The 24,185-nt window shown below is 29.6% G+C and overlaps 7 protein-coding genes and 1 pseudogene across 8 annotated transcripts, besides 5 other annotated features; 3 read left to right on the forward strand and 5 right to left on the reverse strand.

Moving 5' to 3' along the window:
- Window positions 1-9,893: part of a mobile genetic element that runs on past the window's edge.
- Window positions 59-2,371, forward strand: TVAGG3_0439750 (virulence-associated protein E family; the record flags this gene model as incomplete). The annotated part of the gene is made up of 1 exon (XM_051234157.1): window positions 59-2,371. One exon carries the CDS (start codon window positions 59-61, stop codon window positions 2,369-2,371), a length of 2,313 nt encoding a protein of 770 aa, XP_051103887.1.
- On the reverse strand, window positions 3,636-5,156 carry TVAGG3_0439760 (integrase core domain containing protein family; the record flags this gene model as incomplete). Its single annotated transcript, XM_051234158.1, has 1 exon — window positions 3,636-5,156. One exon carries the CDS (start codon window positions 5,154-5,156, stop codon window positions 3,636-3,638), a length of 1,521 nt encoding a protein of 506 aa, XP_051103888.1.
- TVAGG3_0439770 lies at window positions 5,281-7,884 on the reverse strand (annotated as a pseudogene). The gene has a single exon. A coding segment is annotated over exon 1 (2,604 nt).
- Window positions 9,894-10,859: 966 nt separating the features above from the next.
- On the reverse strand, window positions 10,860-11,648 carry TVAGG3_0439790 (uncharacterized protein; the record flags this gene model as incomplete). Its single annotated transcript, XM_001320200.1, has 1 exon — window positions 10,860-11,648. The coding sequence occupies one exon, from the start codon at window positions 11,646-11,648 to the stop codon at window positions 10,860-10,862; it is 789 nt and encodes a 262-aa protein (XP_001320235.1).
- Window positions 11,649-12,541: 893 nt separating this feature from the next.
- Window positions 12,542-14,614: a mobile genetic element.
- On the reverse strand, window positions 13,231-14,082 carry TVAGG3_0439810 (MULE transposase domain-containing protein; the record flags this gene model as incomplete). The annotated part of the gene is made up of 1 exon (XM_001320199.2): window positions 13,231-14,082. A coding segment is annotated over one exon (852 nt), but the record flags the coding sequence as incomplete, so codon positions are not given.
- Window positions 14,614-14,753: a mobile genetic element.
- An 11-nt stretch (window positions 14,754-14,764) lies between these two features.
- Window positions 14,765-14,822: a mobile genetic element.
- Window positions 14,823-18,160: 3,338 nt separating this feature from the next.
- TVAGG3_0439840 (cell division cycle) lies at window positions 18,161-19,354 on the forward strand (the record flags this gene model as incomplete). Its single annotated transcript, XM_001320198.1, has 1 exon — window positions 18,161-19,354. The coding sequence occupies one exon, from the start codon at window positions 18,161-18,163 to the stop codon at window positions 19,352-19,354; it is 1,194 nt and encodes a 397-aa protein (XP_001320233.1).
- Window positions 19,355-19,830: 476 nt separating this feature from the next.
- Window positions 19,831-20,802, forward strand: TVAGG3_0439850 (protein domain specific binding; the record flags this gene model as incomplete). Its single annotated transcript, XM_001320197.1, has 1 exon — window positions 19,831-20,568. One exon carries the CDS (start codon window positions 19,831-19,833, stop codon window positions 20,566-20,568), a length of 738 nt encoding a protein of 245 aa, XP_001320232.1.
- Window positions 20,803-22,810: 2,008 nt separating this feature from the next.
- Window positions 22,811-23,776, reverse strand: TVAGG3_0439860 (cysteine S-palmitoyltransferase protein; the record flags this gene model as incomplete). Its single annotated transcript, XM_001320196.1, has 1 exon — window positions 22,811-23,776. One exon carries the CDS (start codon window positions 23,774-23,776, stop codon window positions 22,811-22,813), a length of 966 nt encoding a protein of 321 aa, XP_001320231.1.
- Window positions 23,777-23,829: 53 nt separating this feature from the next.
- Window positions 23,830-24,185: part of a mobile genetic element that runs on past the window's edge.

Raw genomic sequence — 24,185 nt, forward strand, 5'->3', positions numbered from 1 at the left:
TGCAGTCCAAAAATAAAGTTAGTTTTAAAATTATTTTTATTTTTTTATTCCTATATAAATGACAGCAACAAACGACAGCAGCAACTTTATCGTTTCTGATGAAAAAGTTATTGATTCATTAGTTGAGGAATTAGTTGTGGCAGAAACTAAAACCCTCAACGAAAGAATTGGTGAAAATACGATTGATTTACATAACTACCCCAAACATGATGGAGGAAGAGGAAGGAAAACTGGTACGGCTTTATTAGTAAATAAAATATCAAATTTAACGATTATAGATGTTGATATCAATAAATCATACAATGATGAACTTAAAGAAACAGTAAGAAAAGACATTTTATCAAAACTTTCGGATAAAGATGTTATCGTTAAAACCGCTTCGGGAGGTCTTCACATTTATTGCAACACTAATTTCTTCTATACAGTTTCGAACAGAATGATTAAATCTTATTCCGGCAATGATTATGATATTGATATAATGACTTCAATGGTTGATTCAAAGCGTTCATTAGTGGTTATGGCTGATTCAAGAGTTCGCAAGAATGCAACAGAACCAATCAATACATACTCATTCATTCGTGGAAGTTATGATTCAACATTAACTAGAACAGTGAATGATATATTAAATGATTTGAATATTAAGGTAAGAGTTGAACAAAAGAACGAAGAAATAAAGATTATCATGAATGAAAACAAAAATGTAAACATTGACGATAAACTAGCTCAAAGCATAGTCGATGGTATCTGTGATTTTGAAGTACATAATGACGGTGGAAACATGAATTTAGAAAAAGAAGTTACATTATTCACACTGTTTCAAGCAATTAATTCGTTACCTAATCATTTGATTAATGAAGCATACGATAACGTTTATAACTTCTGCAGTTTAACAGAAAATGCAAAAAGTAATTTTGAAAAAGCACGTAATAGATATGCATATTTAATGACTTCTCCATTTGTTTTGGTGAAGATTCTAAAACTATATCAAAAGGAATATTATGATGAATATGTTTTGCCTTTATTACGTAAGCCAAAAATAACATTTGATATAAAACTTGATGACTCGTTTTTGATAACAGATATTAGACGCAAGGCTGAAAATCATCAGTATAAAAACAGTTCTGAAGTAATTGAGGATTTATCACGTGTAATCCGTTTTGTAGATTGTGGAAATAAATACTTCATTCAAAAGGACTATAATATCCACGACAAAATGAATCAAATATCATTCGTTCTTCAATCAAACATGAAAGAGTCACTTAAAATGATTAAATTATTTAAAGAAGAAGGTAAAACCATAACAGCATGGGATGTACTACTAAATCAATTGTCTTCATTAACCGTTAAGGGTGTTTGCTTTAAATCTGATTCCCCAGATGTTTTCTCAACGTTTCAAGGTTATAAATACAACATTCTCGAAAAACCAGATTACTCAAAAATTGAGATGTTTATGAATTTCATTAAAGAAGTCATTTGTGATAATAACAATGAAGTGTATAAATACCTTCTCGGCTGGATTGCATCAATGATTCAACATCCTGGAATCAAGAATGAAACAGCAATTATTTTGAAAGGACTTCAGGGAATAGGTAAAAACAGATTCACTGACATTATTTCTGAACTTCTCGCTGGTTATTCATGCAAAAACATTACTGAAATAAGTGAGCTAACGGGTAATTTCAATTCAGTAGTTGAGAATAAAATGTTTCTTGTACTTAATGAACTCAAGAATGTGGGTGAAGATAGACTCGCAAACTTCAACGCTTTGAAATCAATTATTACGGATAATGAGATTAGAATTAATGAAAAGAATCAACCCAGAAGAACAGCACAAAACGTTGCCAATTTCATTTTCGTAACTAATAACGTCTACCCTGTCAAAATTGAAGTTGGAGACAGAAGATATGTAGTTTTAAGAGTTAATGGTAAATTTAAGGGTCAATTTGATTATTTCAAGAATTTGATGAATTCATGCACTAAGGAATTTTATGATAATTTACTGACGTATTTTATCAATTACGACCTTTCATCATTTAATGTACGAATCATACCGATGACTGAAGCCAAACAAGATTTAATTGAATTATCAACAAATCCTTTAGATGTATGGATAAATACACATTATGATGAATTGTGTGCAGGTATGACGTGTAAAAATGCTCTATTCTGCAAACCATCAGACATGAAAGACAAAAACTTTCAAATGAGCATTAAGGATAAATGTGATAGGAAACAAAGAAAAATAGATGGTAAACAGACATGGTATTATGTTTTGAAAGAAGAAATGAAAGGATTATATAAACAGGTTGAACCAAACGATAATGAGGATTCATTTACTGACGATGAAATACCTGTAAATGAAGCTTTATAAAGTATGATTTGAATTTATTTTTACATTAATCCTACCTGTTGTCAAAATGTCATGTTGTCTCATTTTTTCAGAGAAGTTAAATTACCTGGTGACCTGGTGACCCGGTGACCTCATCAGTTATTCAAAAATAAATAATAAGTGCCTTCCTCATTAATGTTTTCAGGTTCTTCAATAATGCTTCATAAGTACCTTTCCCTATGTTGTTGTCAAAATGTCATGTTGTCTCATTTTTTCAGAGAAGTTAAATTACCTGGTGACCTGGTGACCCGGTGACCTCATCAGTTATTCAAAAATAAATAATAAGTGCCTTCCTCATTAATGTTTTCAGGTTCTTCAATAATGCTTCATAAGTACCTTTCCCTATGTTGTTGTCAAAATGTCATGTTGTCTCATTTTTTCAGAGAAGTTAAATTACCTGGTGACCTGGTGACCCGGTGACCTCATCAGTTATTCAAAAATAAATAATAAGTGCCTTCCTCATTAATGTTTTCAGGTTCTTCAATAATGCTTCATAAGTACCTTTCCCTATGTTGTTGTCAAAATGTCATGTTGTCTCATTTTTTCAGAGAAGTTAAATTACCTGGTGACCTGGTGACCCGGTGACCTCATCAGTTATTCAAAAATAAATAATAAGTGCCTTCCTCATTAATGTTTTCAGGTTCTTCAATAATGCTTCATAAGTACCTTTCCCTATGTTGTTGTCAAAATGTCATGTTGTCTCATTTTTTCAGAGAAGTTAAATTACCTGGTGACCTGGTGACCCGGTGACCCCATCAGTTATTCAAAAATAATTAATAAATGAATAACCTGGAAACATTAACGATAAAATAACTGATAACAAAATTTAATTTTTATATAAATGAATACCTCACAAGCTCAAAATTTACCACGAATCATAACAAGGGAGGAAATGATAAAAATGATGCAAGAACAAATTAAAAACAACAAACCACGAAAACCGAGAAGATGAGGAATAAAAATTAAATTTGGATAGAGTTTAAAAATTCATCTTTATTAAATTCATCTCTTCCAATCAATTTATTTATTCTATTAAATTCTTTTATTTTTGCTTCACTCAGTTTAAGGATTGAACGGTAAGTTTCTAATTTTTCGATTATTTCTTTATCGTTTTCAACCCCACCACATTGCGGCTTCTTTTTATAATAGCATATTTTTGATTTAATTTTGTTTAGTTTCTTTTTATATTCATTGTCTGGACTCTTGGCTGCTTCGTTGTCACTCATTTCTTACGAATTAAAAAAAATTAAATATTATTTAAATATAATGGAGTAATAAAATAAATCGGAATTTCTATTAATTTATTGTTAACCTCAACTAATACATTACCGTTAATATATCTAACAAATTCAGCTATTGTGTCAAATCTTCGTCTTCTTTTTGTCATTGATTTATCAGTTTTTCCATAATCGAGATGAATCAAAACTTTATCCCCTTGTTTAAAATTCATGAGCCCCGAATTAATTTGTTCACGTTTAACATCATTTAACCTTTCCATTTGCTTTCTAATATATTCCCATTCTTTTGAAATATCATTTTTCATTTCCACTGGTTTCATGTTTATAGTTCTATGCCATGTATTATTGTAATAATATACTAACTGCTGTATGATGGAGTCATGATTTCCATCCCAGTATATCTGACCGTTAACCCCTAACGCATCTCTAAGAGTTCTCATTACCGCATCAACTATTTTATTATGAAACGTATATGGAGAAGATGAAAAGTAAAAATTAATTTGTGGGAAATAATGAGCCATAGCTGCCTGAAATCCTTTATCACTATCACCCCTTATATTATCTACTCTTTCATGATCTAGTAAGTATTGTATAGCTCTTCTTGTTTCCTGTTCTGTTTTCCCTTTCACCGGAATGCAATATAAATATCTGGTGTTAATGTTAATGGCAAATAAATAAGTAACGTTTCCTTTTGAATATTCTAAATGATCGATTTCGTATGAATATGGATATGGTGCAAATGAAGGGCGACTAAATTTTTCCTTTAACGGTTGAATTTTTGGGTCAGTTGGTTTATTTAATATCTTGAAATCCTTTTTAAAATCTTTTTGCTTCTTTAATGTTTGAAATGGATATAATAAAGTGAATGATGAAGGATTAACTGAAGGAGGAGGCGGTACTGTCGTTGGAGGTTTTGGTGTTGCAAGTGGTTTAATTTTATCTGCTTTGATTTTGGATGATGAAGTTTTGGATTTCATTCCCCCTTTCATTAATTCTGGATGTATTCTATTCGTTTGTTTTAAATATGCTGTATATAAAGGTTTGATAGACTTTCCTGCTTCGAGTTTATGTTGAAGGATGAATTCCAAAAGTTGATCTTCATTTAAAAGTCGGGCTGAATATGGTTTAACTAATGAATCATAAATTAAAGCTTGTGCATCATTTATGGTCTGAAGGACCTGGGCGTTTTGCACCTTTGTTTTTTGCGGCTCAGGATTATATAAATTATATAATTCATCAATATCTTCTTCTGTTAATACTTTATTTTTGAAATCTTTCAATTGTTTAAGTTGTGATTTAGTTTTTCCCTTTGCATATTCATTATTTTTAATTTTGTCTTTAATTTTAGAAATTATTTTATCATGATATTTCAAAATTTCATTTTTATAATATGGATAATAATATTCCATATCATCATCCATTATAGTGTTATCATATATTTGGAGATATGCTTTTAAATCATAATAAGTAAGAAAATTTTGATTAAATATTAAATCATCAATTAAATTTTTTAAATTTGCCACATCCATTTATATAAAAATAAAATAAGTGTTTGAAGGGTGCCCACCTCTTTGATCAAGAATCAAAACCATCATTAACGGTTCCTTTTGTCTCTTCTGTGGCATTTCATTAAAAATAAAATTTTAAATTGTATTAAATAAATGGCATACAACATCCATTTTCACAACATACAGCCTTAGTGTGTGCTCCTGTTAATGCAGTCTTACCAATTGTTAAGCGAGTCATTGACCCGTTTTTAAGTTGTAAATTAATATTCTGGCCATCAAATATCACTTTATCATTTATTATATCCAAATAATTTTTAGGTGTTAATTGTTTATTTTGTCGTAAACTAACACCTTTCATTTTTTGTGCAATCTTTTTAAAATCACTTCCATCAATTGAACCGTTGAATGATGTATAACACTTGGGGCATAAAGCAACCATGTTATCACCTTGTTTCTCAATTGCTAAACCCAATAACTTCTTCTCATGTGCTTTTTCTTCAGCTTTATTCTTTAATTTAGGTTTAAATTTCTCATCAAAACAGAAGAAATCAAAAGGTGCGAATTTGAAAATGTTTTTATCATAAAATTGTTTATCGGTAACAATTGCTTGAAATGCTTGAGTGTTAGGAAGATTTGGGTCGCCGGCGATTGCCCAATAAGATGAATCAGTATCACCTTCAATGAAATGAAAACGATTAACATCCATGCATTTATACATAAAATCATAAATGAAAACTAAATACCAGTATTTAGCATTATCTAAAGTGAAGAATGCCTCTTGTAAACATGTTTCACATCTATAAAATCTATCTTTGAGCATCACTTGATATGTATCCTCTCCTATTTCTCTTATGTTTTTAAACTTATTTGACATACATGCAATGCGTGCCTTCTGTGCATTCATTATTTTAGTCTTTGCGTAATTTTGTGTATTCATTGCATCGTAACCATATGATCCATTAAGTGAAATCTTTGCAAAATAAACTTTTTCCTTTATTTCCTTCTAATTCAGCCTTTTGTCTTTCGTTCATAAATTCGTTCGCAAATTCATTAAAACAAGTGTTTTTCGTAAATGTTAAAATTGATTGAATATCATCGATGATAAAATGAAATCTGTCTATTAGATACCAAAGATAATAAGAAGAAAATGGTTGATATTGGTTGTGTGTTGATGCTAATTGAGTTAATTTTCTCTGTTTCTGGTCAACTGGTAGATTGTTTGATTTCATGTAATTATACATAAAACTGCCAATTGTTTTTTCATCTGTGATAATATCTAAGTTTCTTATTATCGGTAAAAAGTTTATGTAATCATTAATGTATTTTTCATCAATGTGACCCTTTACTTCAGCCACGAATAAAGTATTTTTCTTTCTAATTATTCCCAATGCTTTTGCTTTCTTTGTTGCTGTATCACAAATGATAACACCATTCAATCTTCCCGGCAATACATTTTATGGTCAGTATATTGAATGAAATCATGAGGATTAGATGAAAATGATGAAGGATATAATGAATTAAAATCAACACCAACGAAATGAGTCATGATGTTGGTGGTGTCCTCATTTGATACAGTTTTAGTTTCTGGATTATATGCAAGTTTATTAATGTGCGTGATTCCTTTAAGATTTACTCTATGTTGAACATTTGATAGACCACCAGTAATTCCATTACGGAGAATGTGATAAGCTTCAACTGAATCTAAAGTCATTGGTAAATTATTTTTTAATGCATAATTTCTTAAATTGATTCTTAAACGTTGAACATCTTCATCTTTATTTGATTTTACGACATTGCAATAACAACACATTAACTGACAATTTTCTTTGGTATGTGGTTTTTCATTATCGATTCTATCCAATGTTGGTTTATTAGCATATGTAAACGCTTTACCACACATTTTGCATTTAGATGAAAGGATTAAATCGTGATAGTATTGAAAATCATCCATTGAAACATTATTTTTACTATCCCTTTCTGCTTTTTCATCCTGTTTCTTATATGATTCAATTTTATATTTCCAATACTTTTTCGTTAATTCAAAACTTGATTCTATCTCTTCCTCAGGATATTTTTCATTAGGATTAAAGTCTTTATATGCTAAAGCGTAACGAATCATTGAAGCATTCGATGATAAAGAAAGATTATGAAGCGTGTCAATTTTATAAACAAATGTTTCTTCAATAATTTTATCGATTGGGTCAATCATAATTTCAACATCTTTATTGCAATAATAAATAAAATATTCTAATCTATTCTTAAAATTTTTAGCATCATTGAGATATATTTGATAATCACTATCTGATATAGTTTCTTGAGTTAATGCTGAATAAAATGAATCTTTCGTGAATGGTTCCACTTTATATAATTCTTCTTCGTAATTTTCCCATGTGATGAATTGATAAGGGAAAAAGGATTTAACACGTGATTTATTGTTTCCGAAATCTTGAGTGAATTGGTCTAATGTCCCACCCGCTATATAATTTCTGATGTCAATAAATCTCAATTCATATGGAACGTTTGTTTTCTTTACAATGATTTGCTTAAATTGTGAAGATGAACCCAGCATTGATTTTATTTTCCATTTTGCAGTGTTTAAATCACGAAGAATTAAATTTAAATCAAACTTTCCCGAATTAAAACCTATGATATTCACTTTATTGAATTCCTCATCTAGAAGTTCTTTAAATGCTTCCTTCTGTTTTTCATTTAATGTTTGTGGCTTCATTAATTCATCGTATTGACTCATATTTGATTTAGCAACTAATGAACAGGTTGAAAATAAAAACTCAATCCAATCAGAAATAAAAGAATCACTCGAAGTTAAGCAAAAATTCTTCGTATATGTTTTATCATTTAATTTAACCGTTGATGACACCATGAATGGTTTTAAGTAAGCATTCAAAGTTGCACACTCAGAAAGTTGTAATTCTTCTTTAGTCTCTAATGTTTCGAAGTCAAAAGTAATATAATATCTTGTCGGTTGATAATATTCCAAATTGTGAGCTAATAACCACTGATATATCTTCTGTTTTGTAATATGTGGTGCATATGGTTGCTGGTCTTTTGCAATTGAACGTCTTGAATTAATCTTCCATTATTTTCTTTACATTTCTCACAATGCTTTAAAAATCTTCTTTGGTTTTTCCTTTCTGGATCATCACGGATAGAATAAACTTCTTCTTTACAATATGGACAAACTTTATAGCCGGTGAGTGCTTCAACGTCTGTTATTCTGTCAGCGTGAAGTTTTCCACATGGACTCTGTGTTAATAAAATATTTACTGTTTCAAATTCTGGATCTATCATTATTGATTCCACTAATGGAAAGTCTACCTTATTTATGTCCACGTCTTCTGGTTGAGGATCACAATAATAGAAATCAATATTAACATTTAACATTCTCGCTAATCTCTCACTTTCTGATGAAATGTCAAACCTTCATATGCATCTATTGCTTCATTTAAATAGCTTCTACGAGTTTTAGGATTAACACCATCAGGAATGTTATAGAAGCGTTTAAATAACCTTCTACCTTCTGCTCTAATTTGATTATCATTCATTTTAGCTGTTCCGTTTTTGTTCATTTATGTAAGAATAAAAAATTAAAAAAATAAAGTTTATTTTTTAAAGCCCATAAAATGAATTAAGAATACATAAATTTTTATCATCTGCGACGTGACGAATACATTTTAATTTACTCAAGAATGTGTACCCTGATACATTAAATCTAATTCCTGTCTTATTTAATTTCACAACTTTGAAAAGGAATGTATGAATAGCTATAAAATGATGAGAAGATGTTTTATGGGTTGCTTCCATTTTTTCTGAAATAAATGAATAAATATAATGTTTATAAGTTTTCATATCTTTTATGTTCTTAATAACGAATGGTATAGACCTTTCAACTTCATCTTCCTTCGGTGCTGTTCTTTCATATGAAACATTATTGGTATCTTCAATAATGAAACCACAATCACACAAAATTTTATAGGTTTCAATGGTTTCTTTTGATATTTTATCTAATAAATCAAAAACTTTATCAACACCTGTGCATTTATTTAAATAATAATTTGTGTAAATATCATGATCTTCTTTCTTAATCGTATTAGTTGCATATGTCACATTTTTAAGAGCTTTTTTGAATTTTTTGGAATCTAAAGGTGGTGAAAGTAATATACAGGGGTAATCTTCATTATCAATAAATTGTAACTTATGTTTACGAATAAATTTAGTTCCTTCTTCTGAAAGTGTTTCATCTATTTCACCATCTAATAAATTTTGTGTTGATTCTGAGACATAATTTTTATATCTTTCTTCATGAGATTTCTGAACTTCTGATTCCGAAGCTGGGATATTCGTTAAACCCTCTACTTCATTTTCAACTTCTCTTAATTCCTTAATTTTTTCATCTATTTCATCTCTTATTTTTTCCAGTCTTTCAATTTCATCATATTCATCATCTTTAATCCGTTCTTCATAATATTCAGGGAAAACATCAGGTTCTTTAGGTTTTTCTTTTTTAGAAGAGGGATATAAGAAATTTATAACATCATCTTTATTCATTTTTCCATCATAATCAAACTCATTTAAAAACTCCGCAAATTTTTGACAATTTCTTAAATAATATTTATCAACCTCATAACCCGCCTCCTCTAATATATCCTTTATTTCCTTGTTTGTGAATCCCAATTTTTTAACGCTGTTAGTTTTGACGCTCATTTCATACAAAATAAAAATAAATTATTCAAAAATGTAAGACATGAATTTTTTAAAGTTTATTTTTTTATTTCATAAATTCAAATAATCATTAGTTTCTTAAAGTTCAATGTTGAACTCATCAAATTCATCTTCATCATCATCATTATCTTTAGCGAGTTTATTTATTCTTTCGATTCTATCTTTTGATAGTCTTTCGTTTAATTTTTTCTGAAGTTTTTCGTTACCAAGTTCTAAAATTTTACATGGATGATATTTAAACCCGTTAAATTCTTTTTCCTCAGTTTTAATCATTAATCTACAAAGAACTTTAGTGAGGTGATTTTGTTGTTTAAACCATTTATCCTTAATATTTGTTATAAATTCAATATCCGGAATTAATTCCCAAATTTTTGAATTTTCGATTAATTTACCATCAAATGCAAAAGCAATGGGTTTAATATTAAACTTACCTTTATAAAATAAACTTTCTATGTAATCATCAAAATAAACGTCTACTTGTTTAACCTGGGCGAGAATTGGTGAAAGTTTATCCATTAATTGATTCACAGTCACGAATCTTGTTCCGTTCATTTCTTACGAATTAAAAAAATAAATTATTCAAAAATGTAAGACATTAATTTTTAAAGTTTCTTTTACTCGTTTATGACTTCATTGATTCCATTCAGGATTTAAACAATGTTTAATTAATCACGGAATATCTAACATCATCTATATATAGCTTCTTTTATAAAAGATAAAATAAATTATTTTAAAGTTTATTTTTTAAAAAAATTTTATTTTTTATTTCATTATGTATGGGCTGAGTGTAAATGTCTTACAATTTTGAAAATTTTTTAAATCTTGATTTATTCAAAAACGTAAGAATAAAAACCGTAAGAATAAAAACCGTAAGAATCATACATTTTTTACTTCATATGTTAAAAAAAATGATACAAAATCGCTCGATATTGTATGAATTCTTACGTTTACAAAAAAAGTCACAAAACCCGTCCACATATACTACTATCCTTGGATAATTACAATACTGTGGATTAAATACACAACCTTACCATTTGTATAAAATGTGTTTGTTGCTATATTGTTCATAATAATACTGTCAATTATAGAAATATTGGGAGAGCTTACTTGTAATAATCGATCTGATACTTTATTATTCAAGAAATTAGATTTTATAAATGAAAATGTATTTCCTCCCGTAAAAGAAACGCAAGTTTTAATTGTCGCTGAGTTATTTATGAATGATGTTTGCGAAATATTTCCTGGAAAATATGAATCTCCGATGTAAGATCCACAATAAGCGTTAGCTCTGTTATCCGAAATGTTGGCATTATTTATGATAACTTCACCATTACCATGACAAATTGGTGCAAATCCTTTTGCAGCTGGGTCACCCATACTTGTATATGAAGAAAGATAATTGTAATTTTTGTATAGTAAATATCTTGATAATGTTGCTACATAACAATGCTGTCCAAAATCACTTGAAGAACAATTATATGAGCAAATTTTGTTTTGAACAATATCTAATTGGGCCCTCATATAAATATTTCCACCTAATCCGATTTTTCCATCAATCGTTGGGGCACTTCCGATATTATTAGAATGAAACAATGATGATTCAAGAAGAATTTTGATCGAAGTTGTTGCGCCTTGAACGAAGTCAATGAATCTGGAACCTTGTGATGATGTAATATCTGAAATGTAATACTTATCAGGATTGGTAAAATCAGTTCTGTTATGATGATCAAAAGTGTTTTCATAGTACTCTTCCCAGCTGAACTCAAAATTCATATCTAATTCTAGTGTTAATGATTATTACAATCCGATGATAAATCGGATTGTCACATTTTAGTCTATCAAATTGATGTGCTTTTTAATTTATCTATCTATCTATATAAATCAAAACAAGTCGAAACAACATTTCATTAAATCATCACCTATTAGAGAAATTTCAAGTCCTAAAATCAAATGAAAATTCATTTTATTTGGAGAAACGAAAAAATCATTTGATTCTCAGAGTGCCCTTACATTTGAGTTTCATTCAAAAATTCTAACATCTTTCGTGACATGTTATTGAAAAATTAACTTATACATTGAAATTGAATGTTGTGTCATATGGGCGTATATCACTTACAACTTACTGACTTTTTTTCAATTTTTTTAACACTCTCGAACATGTGAAGTAGATTTCCCATTGAAATAAATCAATTTTTCTCCTTCGATTTATTTTATATGAGCATACTATACCAAGTCATCATGTTATATCAGATCTGCAAAAAAAAGCAAACTTTGTATCTCTTTTGTCAAACAATTGAGAGGATGTCAGAAAATAGTATATGCATCCTTAAGGGTGCACTACAAGGATTAGAAAGTTCTCAAAAAATTCATAGAGGTCTATCAATTCTCTTATCCTCCAAAATAATAAAACCCTATATTTCGCTTCATTGTAATAAAATATTTTAATTTTGATTTAAGATATAGAATTAATTAAGGCACCCTCATTACATATATAACTTTGGGCTTCAAATTTTTATTATTGGCCGAGTTTGAAAAAATCATGAAAAAATCAACTTTTTAAAATTGAACTTGAGGAAAAAATTTTCGGCATTTTTTGATCGATAAATGTATTTTTTCTTCTCATCAATACATTGGTACACATATACCCTTGCTATTTATCTTATTTATTTTTCTTGTGAGAAAGCAATCTTACAAAGCTAACAATCCTAAAAAATAAAGAATTAAAATTTAATAATTTAATCTAAAATTAAAATCAAAATTAAATAAAATGAGTTCTTTGTAATAATACTTTCAAGGTAGGATATATTTTAGTGGGATCTATTGAGTCATCACTAACAGCATTGAGCAATCTATTGAGCATTGAAATACTCTCGATTTTTCTTTGTCTTTTTACATCAATTTATGCGTTAGTTGCTTTTTCCATGATCCTAATGACACGGTCATCTGCTGGATTTTGAGCAATTTTGAGTTTGATAACGAAAGATGGTATCACTTTTGTATAAATTTCTATAATAACATCATCAATTCTGAGATTTTTTCGATCAGGAAAATAGTCATGTTTGAGTGTTCTAAAATGAGCTTCGGCAATATTGTTAGTTGCGTCGCCTTCACGCCTGTCACGAGCAATCCATCTTGATATGTTGTAACGCCATTGTCTGTTAAAGTATTGAGATGCTGTTGGATCTGTGTCGAGCAACTCCAGAACTTGATCATAGGCAGCATTTGCTTCTTCCTCATGTTCTGCATCTAATTTGAAGACTAAATCCTTCATCAAATTATAGAATTGTTCAAATTTTTCTTGAGAAGAAAACTTATTTGATTTGCGAAGAATTGCACGAAGAACATGTACTCCGCACCAAAGTATTTGAGCTTGTGGAATGCTTTCTTCTATTGCTTGAGCTATCTGTGGAGCACAGTCCATGCTAATGTATTCTGGCTCAATTGTTACCCATCTGAGATAGGCGCACACGCAAACTTGAATGTTTTGATAAGTGTCTGGTTGACAAAAGAAATATAAAAAAGGGAAAATGTGAAAATCTTTGATTTTGCCAGTAAATGCATACAATGGAATGTTTGATCGCAACAATTTATAGGTGCTGTCTATATGAAATGTCTTGATACTATGCGCATAAGCTTTGCCTTCAAAAGGCGCGTAATAGAAACACATATTATTGTCTGAGACTTCAAATGCAATGAGATCATCTGGAGATTCTTCTTGTACTGTCTGAACAAAGATTTGCAATGACACAACATCGTCAGGAGAATATCTAGTTTGAAGAGCATGTATTCTCTCTGCAAATCGTTTGATTGCACGTGGTTTTTGAGCGTACATCTCTGAAATGGACGGACCTGTAAGAGGAATTTCAAGATCTTTGAATGCATTTAGCTGTGCTATCGCTCTTTGATTGTCATCTGTTTGGAAGTAATGTTCTAAATATTTGCGATAAAAGACAGACGAATATTGACTTTTGTCATTTGGGGCGGAATGATCATGTTCTTCAACTATTTTGATTAGTTTGTATTTATTTTGATCCAAGATTGCAACATTAAAATGTGCAGGACATTTTGGATATTTGCAGTGGAATGAAATCTGAGATCTTTCTTTCCTGACACGTTCACCATATCCATACTGTGCTTGTATTTCTTGTTTAACTCCAAATTTACAAAGATCCTTAACAGTAAAGATAGTTTCTTCTTCTAATTCCATTTGAAAATGAAATGAAATTTAAAAATTCAGAAATTTGAATAGATTTGGTCTGTAATTAAATGAGAATAGCAGTTTGTTCGTCATTGTTTGAGGCAAGAGTATTATAGGAATATTATATGATGGATTTGAGTTGCATATAAAGAGTGCAAAAGGATAAAGAGAGAAATTTTGTTAGATTAAATTATTAAATTTTAATTCTTTATTTTTTAGGATTGTTAGCTTTGTAAGATTGCTTTCTCACAAGAGAAAACAAGTATAAGGTTTAAGCTGTATGTATTAAAGTTATAAATATTTGATTTTAAAAAAAATCAAGATTTTAAAATTTAAAGGTATTAATTATGATTATCTTTCTTTAGCTTTGCATGCTGTATGCTACTTTTGGAAACTGCTCTATTGTATTAGAATGTTTTTAAATTTTGCACCTAAAAATGCGTAATATTAAAAATTAAGGTATTAATTATGATTATCTTTCTTTAGCTTTACATGCTGTATGCTACTTTTGTCTTTGGGACATTCCATGATTTAAGTTAAGGGTGCCCTATAGACGATAGACCACCCTCAGAAAAGCACTTTTAAGGTTATTATATTGAGAACTCGAATCTGGATAATCCATTCATTCGAGTTCTAATAAGGTTAATTTTGTGATGTTTACATTATCGTTATAGGGCACCCTTAAGAAGCTTTAAAAAAATGCAAAAAAATTGAATACTTTACTGGCTGGGCAAATTTGTCGCCGCCCCCAAAAAACAAAGTCCTGCACTCCAAGGATAAAAATTAATAAAATTTGAGCGGAAAAAAAGACTCCTATGGTTTACACAGTGAATATTTTAGTCGATGATTCGAAATTTGAAAAAGAGATGCATTTTGAAATAGAAAGGAGGAATTCCATGTATTTGACTCTTCTTCGCTTACTTATGATATATGAGGAACAACATTTGCATGCATACGTAAATGTGAAAACATTTTCAAACAAATTTGTTGAAGAAGAAACGGTATTTATATTATATGGATCTCCTTTCAGTTCAACTAGACTATGTATTATATTAATCGCTTTGTTAGTGATCGAAAATGTGTTTTGGACATCATTATTTTTAATAATGCTATCAATTATGGATAAAGTTGAAGCACATGATATCACAATTAAATGGTTTGATACTTTATTTTCCAAAAAATTCGTTTTAATGTATGAATATTGCTTTGAACAATAGCAATCAACACAAAAATCATTTGACGCGGAATTATTAATCAATGAAGTTTGGGAAATGTTCCCTGGGAAGTAAACACTCTCAATGTAAAGGCCACTGTGTTCAAACGTTCTACAATTTGAGATGTTTGTATTAGGTATTAAAACTTCGCCTTGGCCATGATGTAATGGCGAATATCCCATTCCTTGTTGGCCTAAATCTGTATAAGAGGAAAGATAATTATAGTTCTTATATAATTTAATGGGTGAACGAGTGAAAATAAAGCAATGTTGACCATAACTATTAATTGAGCAATTATATGAGCAAATTTTGTTTTGGACAACATTCAATTTCGCATTAATATAAATATTTGCGCCAATTGCTCTATCATCGTAACAATTTGGAGTTTCTCCAAGATTATTCGAAAAGAATTTTGATGATTCAATAAGAATTTTGATGCTTGTTTCTGGATCATTGGCAAAATTAATGAACCTGGCTCCTTCAAATGAAATAATTTCGGAAATGTAATAGCAATGAGGATTGGAAAAGTCATCTTTACTGTAGCTATCGTTGGTTCCGTCATAAAACTCGTTCCAACTTAGAGCGAAATTCATATTCTTTAATTTGTATTTCTTCTTTTACAGTTAATTCTATGTATAATTTGACTGAAGTACTTAATAATTGTTTTTGTTGCATTATATTGAAATTCCATTCAACCAAAAGAACCGCTTTACCGATTCGAAATCATCGTTTTGACACTTTTTATATAAACAGACAATTACATCTAACAAAGCTTGTCCAACTCAGAATTTTACGAACCCCAGACCTAGATATTTTAGCTATATCATGTTGATATAGTGTGTATATCATTTATATAATTATTTGATTGAAATAATTATTAATTTGTTTCTCACTTATACATTCCTTCAAAATAATGAGCTGATTAGCACTCAATGAAAATAAATTTTACGCCCCTATGACACGGCCTTCAATTCAGATGTTTAAGGTTGGTTTTCAATGATGATTCGCTCCAATTGTCAAAAATGTAGCCTTATATACTGCTTCAAATTATATTAGTTCAAGATAATTTGTAACACTCAATTCAATTTCCAAGAGACATCCGCATTTTTAATAACAAAGAACAGAAAAAGTTCATATGAATTGTATAGTGAAGTCTTTGTCAGGAAGAATTAACTCACCTTAATGGCAGCAAATATTAATTATCATTTTTGAGAGTATGTTATTTTCCAATATTGAATTCCAAAACTTTCAATAATGATTGTTTTGGTGAAAGAATATACTCAAAACAAAAATTAATTCAAATTTCTGAGAACAGGGAGGAAGATTATTGAGAAAAAAAGTTTGCAAATTATAAACCAAATGAATACTTTCTTACAGGGAAAAATGGCCTTTTACAGTGTTTGACAGAGTGTTTATGTACAGGAAAGTGCTCAATTTTCCACTCAAACCATGCATTTTACAAAACTTACATTATACGGAATTCTGATTTTAACCTGAAATATTGGGAATGAAAATCCTTAAATTTTTGATGATTAGGAAAAATATTTCTTATCGGGGATTGAATTTTAGATTTAGTTTATTTAGTGAAATATTCAGAAAATCCTTCTTCAAAAAATGAACTAGAAAGACATTTAAAAATAGTAATATGAATCTTAATGTGTTTGATCTTAGTTCGTTGGTTAATGATGAATGAGAAACAACATTCACATGAAATTGTTGTAGAAAAAATGTGTTCGAATTCGTCTGTTTTTGATAATTCTGTGTTTAATTTAGATGTAGATCCTTTGATATCTACAATACTGTGGATTAAATAATAGACTTTATTATTTGTATAAAACGTGTTTGTTGCTGTGTTGTTCTTAATGATACTATCGATTATAGATATATCATGAAAATATATATAAAATAATCGATTTGTTACTTTATTATTCAAAAAATTAGATTTTATATATGAATATGGTTGAGATCCACTAAATAAAATGCAATAATAAGATGTTGCTGAATTGTTTATGAATGATGTTTGTGAAATATTTCCTGGAAAATTTGTCAATTCAATGAAAATTCCACAATGTTGATAAGTTCTGCAATTAGAAACGTTTGCATTATTTATAATAACTTCACCATTACCATGATGAATTGGTGAATATCCATATCCTTGTGATTGACCTAAATCAGAATATGAAGAAAGATAATTGTAATTTTTGTATTTAATGGTACTATATTGGGAAAGTATATAGCAATGTTGTCCATATTGACTTGAAGAACAATTATATGAACAAATTTTGTTTTGAACAAAATCTAATTTGGCTCTTATGTAAATATTTCCGCCATATCCGCTATACCCATCTTTTGTTGAGGTACTTCCGATATGATTCGAATGAAATAATGATGATTCAAGAAGAATTTTGATTGAAGTTGTTGAACTTTGATAGAAGTCAATGAATCTGGATCCTTTTGATGATGTAATATCTGAAATATAATATTTATAAGGATCAGAAAAATCAGTTCTGTTACGTTGATTGAAAGTGTTTTCATAGAACTCTTCCCAACTGAATACAAAATTCAAGTCTATTTATGTTGATTTCTTTTTGAATAAGATGATTCTTGGATATCGGAATTGTGTAATCAAATTGGTTCTCTTAGGATCTGAATCCTAAGTAATATTTATCCGATTTGAAAACATTGAATTGTCACTTTTTGTCAGATTTTTCACAAACAAAAATTTTTCATCCTAAAGCATTGGATAGATTCTACCACAGACTCGTGTATGATATGGGAATAATCCTCCGTAGAGACAAAACGAAAAATTTTGAACAAAATCATGTAAACTATTCAATCTGCTTTTCAATAAATCATAAAAATTTTTTTTGTAAATGGATTTTCAAACTTGTTTTTCTCCAACTAAATGTACAAGCCAGAAGAAAGATCGTCTTTTCCCAGAAGATAGATCTCCACAAAAATATTACCCTTCTCCAAAATTCAAGAAAACTTCACCAAAATATAATACAGATTTATACGAATCTTTAATAAATCAGAACAGTCCTGACCAAGTATTCATTAAGTCATCGCCTATTAGAGAGATTTCAAGTCCTAAATTCAAAGGAAAATACACTTTTTTAACAAATCCAAACGTTCATCCCGTTATTTCATTAAATGTCCCTTCAGTATCATCAGATTTCTACATACATCCTATTGATTGGTCAAAGAAAGATCAGATCTGCGTTACATCGGATAATTCAGTTTATTTTTTCAATTCAAATAACAGAAATTCAAAACATATTCTCACAAACATAGAAATTCCCTCATCATGTGGGTACAGCAATGACGGAAACAGCGTCACAATTGGCACTCGGTGTGGAAACATTTACGTTATTAATTCAAACACTTTTCAAGCCGAAAGCTGCATGCAAATATATGATTCCACTATATCCGTAATTCGAAATACATCACAAGGAACTCTTATCGGCGATCAAGATGGAAATATTTTAAGGTTTGACAGCCGATGTCCTACGAATTTAGATGTAATCTCTGCTCATGAGTCCGAAGTTTGCAATATAGCTATTAGCAACGATGGAAATCATTTTGCTACAGGAAGTAACGAAAATACTGTAAAAATTTGGGACTTTAGAGCGTTATCTAACCCGTATTCCTCATACTGTGAGCATTCTGCTGCTGTCAGAGCCTTGTCTTTTTCAAGTATTAATCCAGATCTGATTGTATCTGGCGGAGGAACGACAGATAAGACGATTCGGATATGGGACATTAATACTTGTGTTACTAGTAAGACGGTTCAGACAGGAAGCCAGATCTGTAACTTAATTTGGAACGAAAGATACGATACGATACTTTCTACTCATGGATTTTCACAAAATTCAATATGTTTGTGGAGTTCACAGCTTAAATTGATGAATTCCATTAAAATTCATAAGAACAGAGTTTTATATTCTTGTTCATCTCCAGAATCAACGCATGTATTGACTGCTGCTCCTCATGACAAGGTTTACATTTGGAAACTGTTTCCAAAGCATGAATCTATGTCTGTTCAGCAGATTTTCTCTCTAAGATAAATAAATTTGTTTGTATTGTTTTATATATACGCATTATTTTTTCATATATCTGGAATAGCTTATAGATTTGCAGGTATTATTATCATTCTGTTGATATGTTTGAATCATAATTTAAAAATATTATTTCCAATATGACATCAATTGAACATTTAAGCTTATACAATGGCCAAATATATGCATTTGATCATATTTTAGAGTATAAATATATTACATGTTCTTTTAATGAAATGGTTTGATTTCATTATCATAAAACAGTAACAGTTATGTATTCTCGGTTATGCGCAAAGACATAAAAATGAATATTTATAAGATATGATCACTTAATTACCAAGAAAACAAATAATTTTATTGGACATGAAGTTATTGCTCTTATTGAAATTGCAAGTCCGCTTAATTCACTAGGAGATATAATGGAAGACTGGTTGGTTCCATATTACCATCTTGACAAGAATTCCTAAAAACATTTTTTTTCGGAAATGTCAGAGAGAGAAAACCTCAAAGTTTTAATTGAGATTCTAGATTCAACAAGTCGTCATGATGATATGATTAAGCAAATGAAACGAATTATTGAACTAGAACCAAAATTATCAACGGAAGAAAGAAATTTTCTATCAGTTTCCTATAAAAATGTAACTGATGTCAGAAGAAATTCACTCAATGAAATCAGCCAGTATCTTGCAACAGATGCATTGCAACACCCTAATGCAATTCCCTATTTACAAAAAACTCGCGCTCAAATTGCTGATGAACTAAAGAATTACTGCACAGATTTGATATCTTTAGTCGATGAAAAGCTACTTCCATCATGTTCAGATGAGAAATCTCGCTTATTTTATATCAGATTAAAAGCTGATTACTACAGATATCTTTGCGAAGCTGTTGAAGGTGAAGAAAGAGAAAAATCAGTAATATCCGCACAAACATTATATAATGAAGCCATAGAAATAACAAAAAAGGAATATCCACGTTATTCACCAACTTATCTTGGACTTTTCCTCAACTACTCTGTGTTTTTGCATGAAACATTGCATGCAAAAGCAGAAGCACTTCAAACTGCAATGGAAATTTCATCTTTACCAACAGATGAAATTGAACAAAATGATGAAGCAGCCAGTATTGAAGCTAGAACTATATTGAACCAAAATCTAGAAAATATTGGTGTTTGGAAACAAGAAATCATGTCTTTAACCAATAATATTGAAAATAAGAAATAATTTCTTATTATTTTTAAGATATTGGTTAATAAATGTTTGTTTCTACTATTTAACATGAGAAAATCTTCGTGAATTAGATTTATTTGTTTAATTATTTTCATAATATTCTATTCTGAAGCATGTTTGGATTGAAATACAAAATTATTCATAAATTATCAAATGATTCATAATGTATTGCATTCATTTGAGTAAATTCTAATCAAAAAATACTTTTATCAATCTTTTGGTTTGTACAGAAACTGTCTAACGATTGATGATCATATCATTTCAGTGCATGTTAATTATAGCCTTGTATTGTTGATTAATTAGTGGCCGGATGAAAAATTTTTGTTTGTGAAAAATCTGACAAAAAGTGACAATTCAATGTTTTCAAATCGGATAAATATTACTTAGGATTCAGATCCTAAGAGAACCAATTTGATTACACAATTCCGATATCCAAGAATCATCTTATTCAAAAAGAAATCAACATAAATAGACTTGAATTTTGTATTCAGTTGGGAAGAGTTCTATGAAAACACTTTCAATCAACGTAACAGAACTGATTTTTCCGATCCTTATAAGTATTACATTTCAGATATTACATCATCAAAAGGATCCAGATTCATTGACTTCTATCAAAGTTCAACAACTTCAATCAAAATTCTTCTTGAATCATCATTATTTCATTCGAATCATATCGGAAGTACCTCAACAAAAGATGGGTATAGCGGATATGGCGGAAATATTTACATAAGAGCCAAATTAGATTTTGTTCAAAACAAAATTTGTTCATATAATTGTTCTTCAAGTCAATATGGACAACATTGCTATATACTTTCCCAATATAGTACCATTAAATACAAAAATTACAATTATCTTTCTTCATATTCTGATTTAGGTCAATCACAAGGATATGGATATTCACCAATTCATCATGGTAATGGTGAAGTTATTATAAATAATGCAAACGTTTCTAATTGCAGAACTTATCAACATTGTGGAATTTTCATTGAATTGACAAATTTTCCAGGAAATATTTCACAAACATCATTCATAAACAATTCAGCAACATCTTATTATTGCATTTTATTTAGTGGATCTCAACCATATTCATATATAAAATCTAATTTTTTGAATAATAAAGTAACAAATCGATTATTTTATATATATTTTCATGATATATCTATAATCGATAGTATCATTAAGAACAACACAGCAACAAACACGTTTTATACAAATAATAAAGTCTATTATTTAATCCACAGTATTGTAGATATCAAAGGATCTACATCTAAATTAAACACAGAATTATCAAAAACAGACGAATTCGAACACATTTTTTCTACAACAATTTCATGTGAATGTTGTTTCTCATTCATCATTAACCAACGAACTAAGATCAAACACATTAAGATTCATATTACTATTTTTAAATGTCTTTCTAGTTCATTTTTTGAAGAAGGATTTTCTGAATATTTCACTAAATAAACTAAATCTAAAATTCAATCCCCGATAAGAAATATTTTTCCTAATCATCAAAAATTTAAGGATTTTCATTCCCAATATTTCAGGTTAAAATCAGAATTCCGTATAATGTAAGTTTTGTAAAATGCATGGTTTGAGTGGAAAATTGAGCACTTTCCTGTACATAAACACTCTGTCAAACACTGTAAAAGGCCATTTTTCCCTGTAAGAAAGTATTCATTTGGTTATAATTTGCAAACTTTTTTTCTCAATAATCTTCCTCCCTGTTCTCAGAAATTTGAATTAATTTTTGTTTTGAGTATATTTTTCAACCAAAAAATCATTATTGAAAGTTTTGGAATTCAATATTGGAAAATAACATACTCTCAAAAATGATAATTAATATTTGCTGCCATTAAGGTGAGTTAATTCTTCCTGACAAAGACTTCACTATACAATTCATATGAACTTTTTCTGTTCTTTGTTATTAAAAATGCGGATGTCTCTTGGAAATTGAATTGAGTGTTACAAATTATCTTGAACCAAGCATCTAAGCATCAAAAAATTTTTAAATCATTTCCATCCTAAAAGATGAGATTATGGACTTTTTGAAGAAAGGTGTTACTATTCTCGTAGTTTTCACTTAAAGGATCACTAAGTTACAAAAATGTATGCTTTGCAAATCTAATATTATTAATACTTTTTGAATGTCCTAAAATTGCAAGGGTGCCAACTATTTATAAGTCTGAGATTAAGTATCATAAAGAAATAAATCATATTTATTCAAACAAACATATTATAGAAATGGTTTTGTTTCTGCGTCATCATCTTCTGATTTCAGTTTATAAGGTCCTTCCTCGAAATCGAATCCGTCAACTTCTCGTGGAAGAGGACATGGACAAAGCCACAATGCCATGTATTTCTTTGATCCACAGATTTCTACAAATCCTTCTAAACAAGAATCGTGGTAATAGATGAAATCTTTCTTCTTCAAATGTTCTATAAGTGTTGTATTGTTGTGAAGTAAAAAAAGCTGATTTAAAACGTTCATATTTGCTAAATATGCAAAAAAGAATCCAATAGCAAAAAGTGGTATTGCGTATAGCCAAGACATATGCAACTTGTGTTGGTATAACAAATAAAACAAGCAAACAAGCCAACCGTCGATATACAATGAAAAACCGATAATTGCCATTAAAAAGTATCTGTGGTTGTAGAGTCCGATGAATGAACCTGCCCAAGAGCAGTAATGGTCGCCTCTGAGTATGAAATATCCGATATTTGATGAAAACCAAGCTCTTTTAGGACTTTCATGAGATTTTGCCCATTCATCTTGCTCATCATTAAGCGCAAATCCTGATCTGAGCTCGTTCTTTGTAAACGTTCGTTTCTTTGTCACAGACCAATTCCAAGGTAGAAAACCAGGGTTGATGTATCTCGCTGCTGTGATATTACCAATGGCATATATCATTGTGAAATATGTATACACCATCATAATGTTCGAATACGGTGTTGATAAATTTGGATAAACGTATTTCATCCATATAAATTGAGCAATTATGTTATAAACAATGACTAAGTCGACTATTTTCAATTGAACAAATTGAAAATTACAAAAGAAAACTGTTGGATCGAGAGTTTTCCAACAACAAGGTAATCCGAATGCAGGCTTCCATTCAGTAAGTGGTGGTGGTTCATTATTAAGGTATTTTAGTGTTGGTTCTATTTGATCCGTCGTTGTTGGAGCTGTTTGATCAGCCATAAAAAATTTAAAAAGATTTTCTATTCATTCAAATTTGATTCAAGTGAATGATCGGCAAACCCAAATTTTAGCTAAAAGTGACAGGGAAAAAAAACGTTTAGTATTAAAAAAAAGACCGATGAGAGCTTCGTTCGAAATATAGAGGGAACTGAGAATGCGCAACCATTCTCAGGGAATATTGGATGCTATTCCCGTTCCCTCTGTATGGAAAATTGAGGTTTTCAAAGGGAGTTAAAATAATATCAAATTTATACTAATTTACTTCAAAATACAAAAGTATTTGACAGCTAAAATTAGTTACTTTAGCAAGCCTATCAATACCCTTTTACGATTATTGCTACTTTTTCGAAATAAAATAAATTTATTATCAAAAACCTTTTTTTTCTTAGTAAAAATAAACGAAATTTTT

Source organism: Trichomonas vaginalis, chromosome V (genome assembly GCF_026262505.1).
Source record: "Trichomonas vaginalis G3 chromosome V, whole genome shotgun sequence".
Classification (NCBI taxonomy): domain Eukaryota; phylum Parabasalia; order Trichomonadida; family Trichomonadidae; genus Trichomonas; species Trichomonas vaginalis.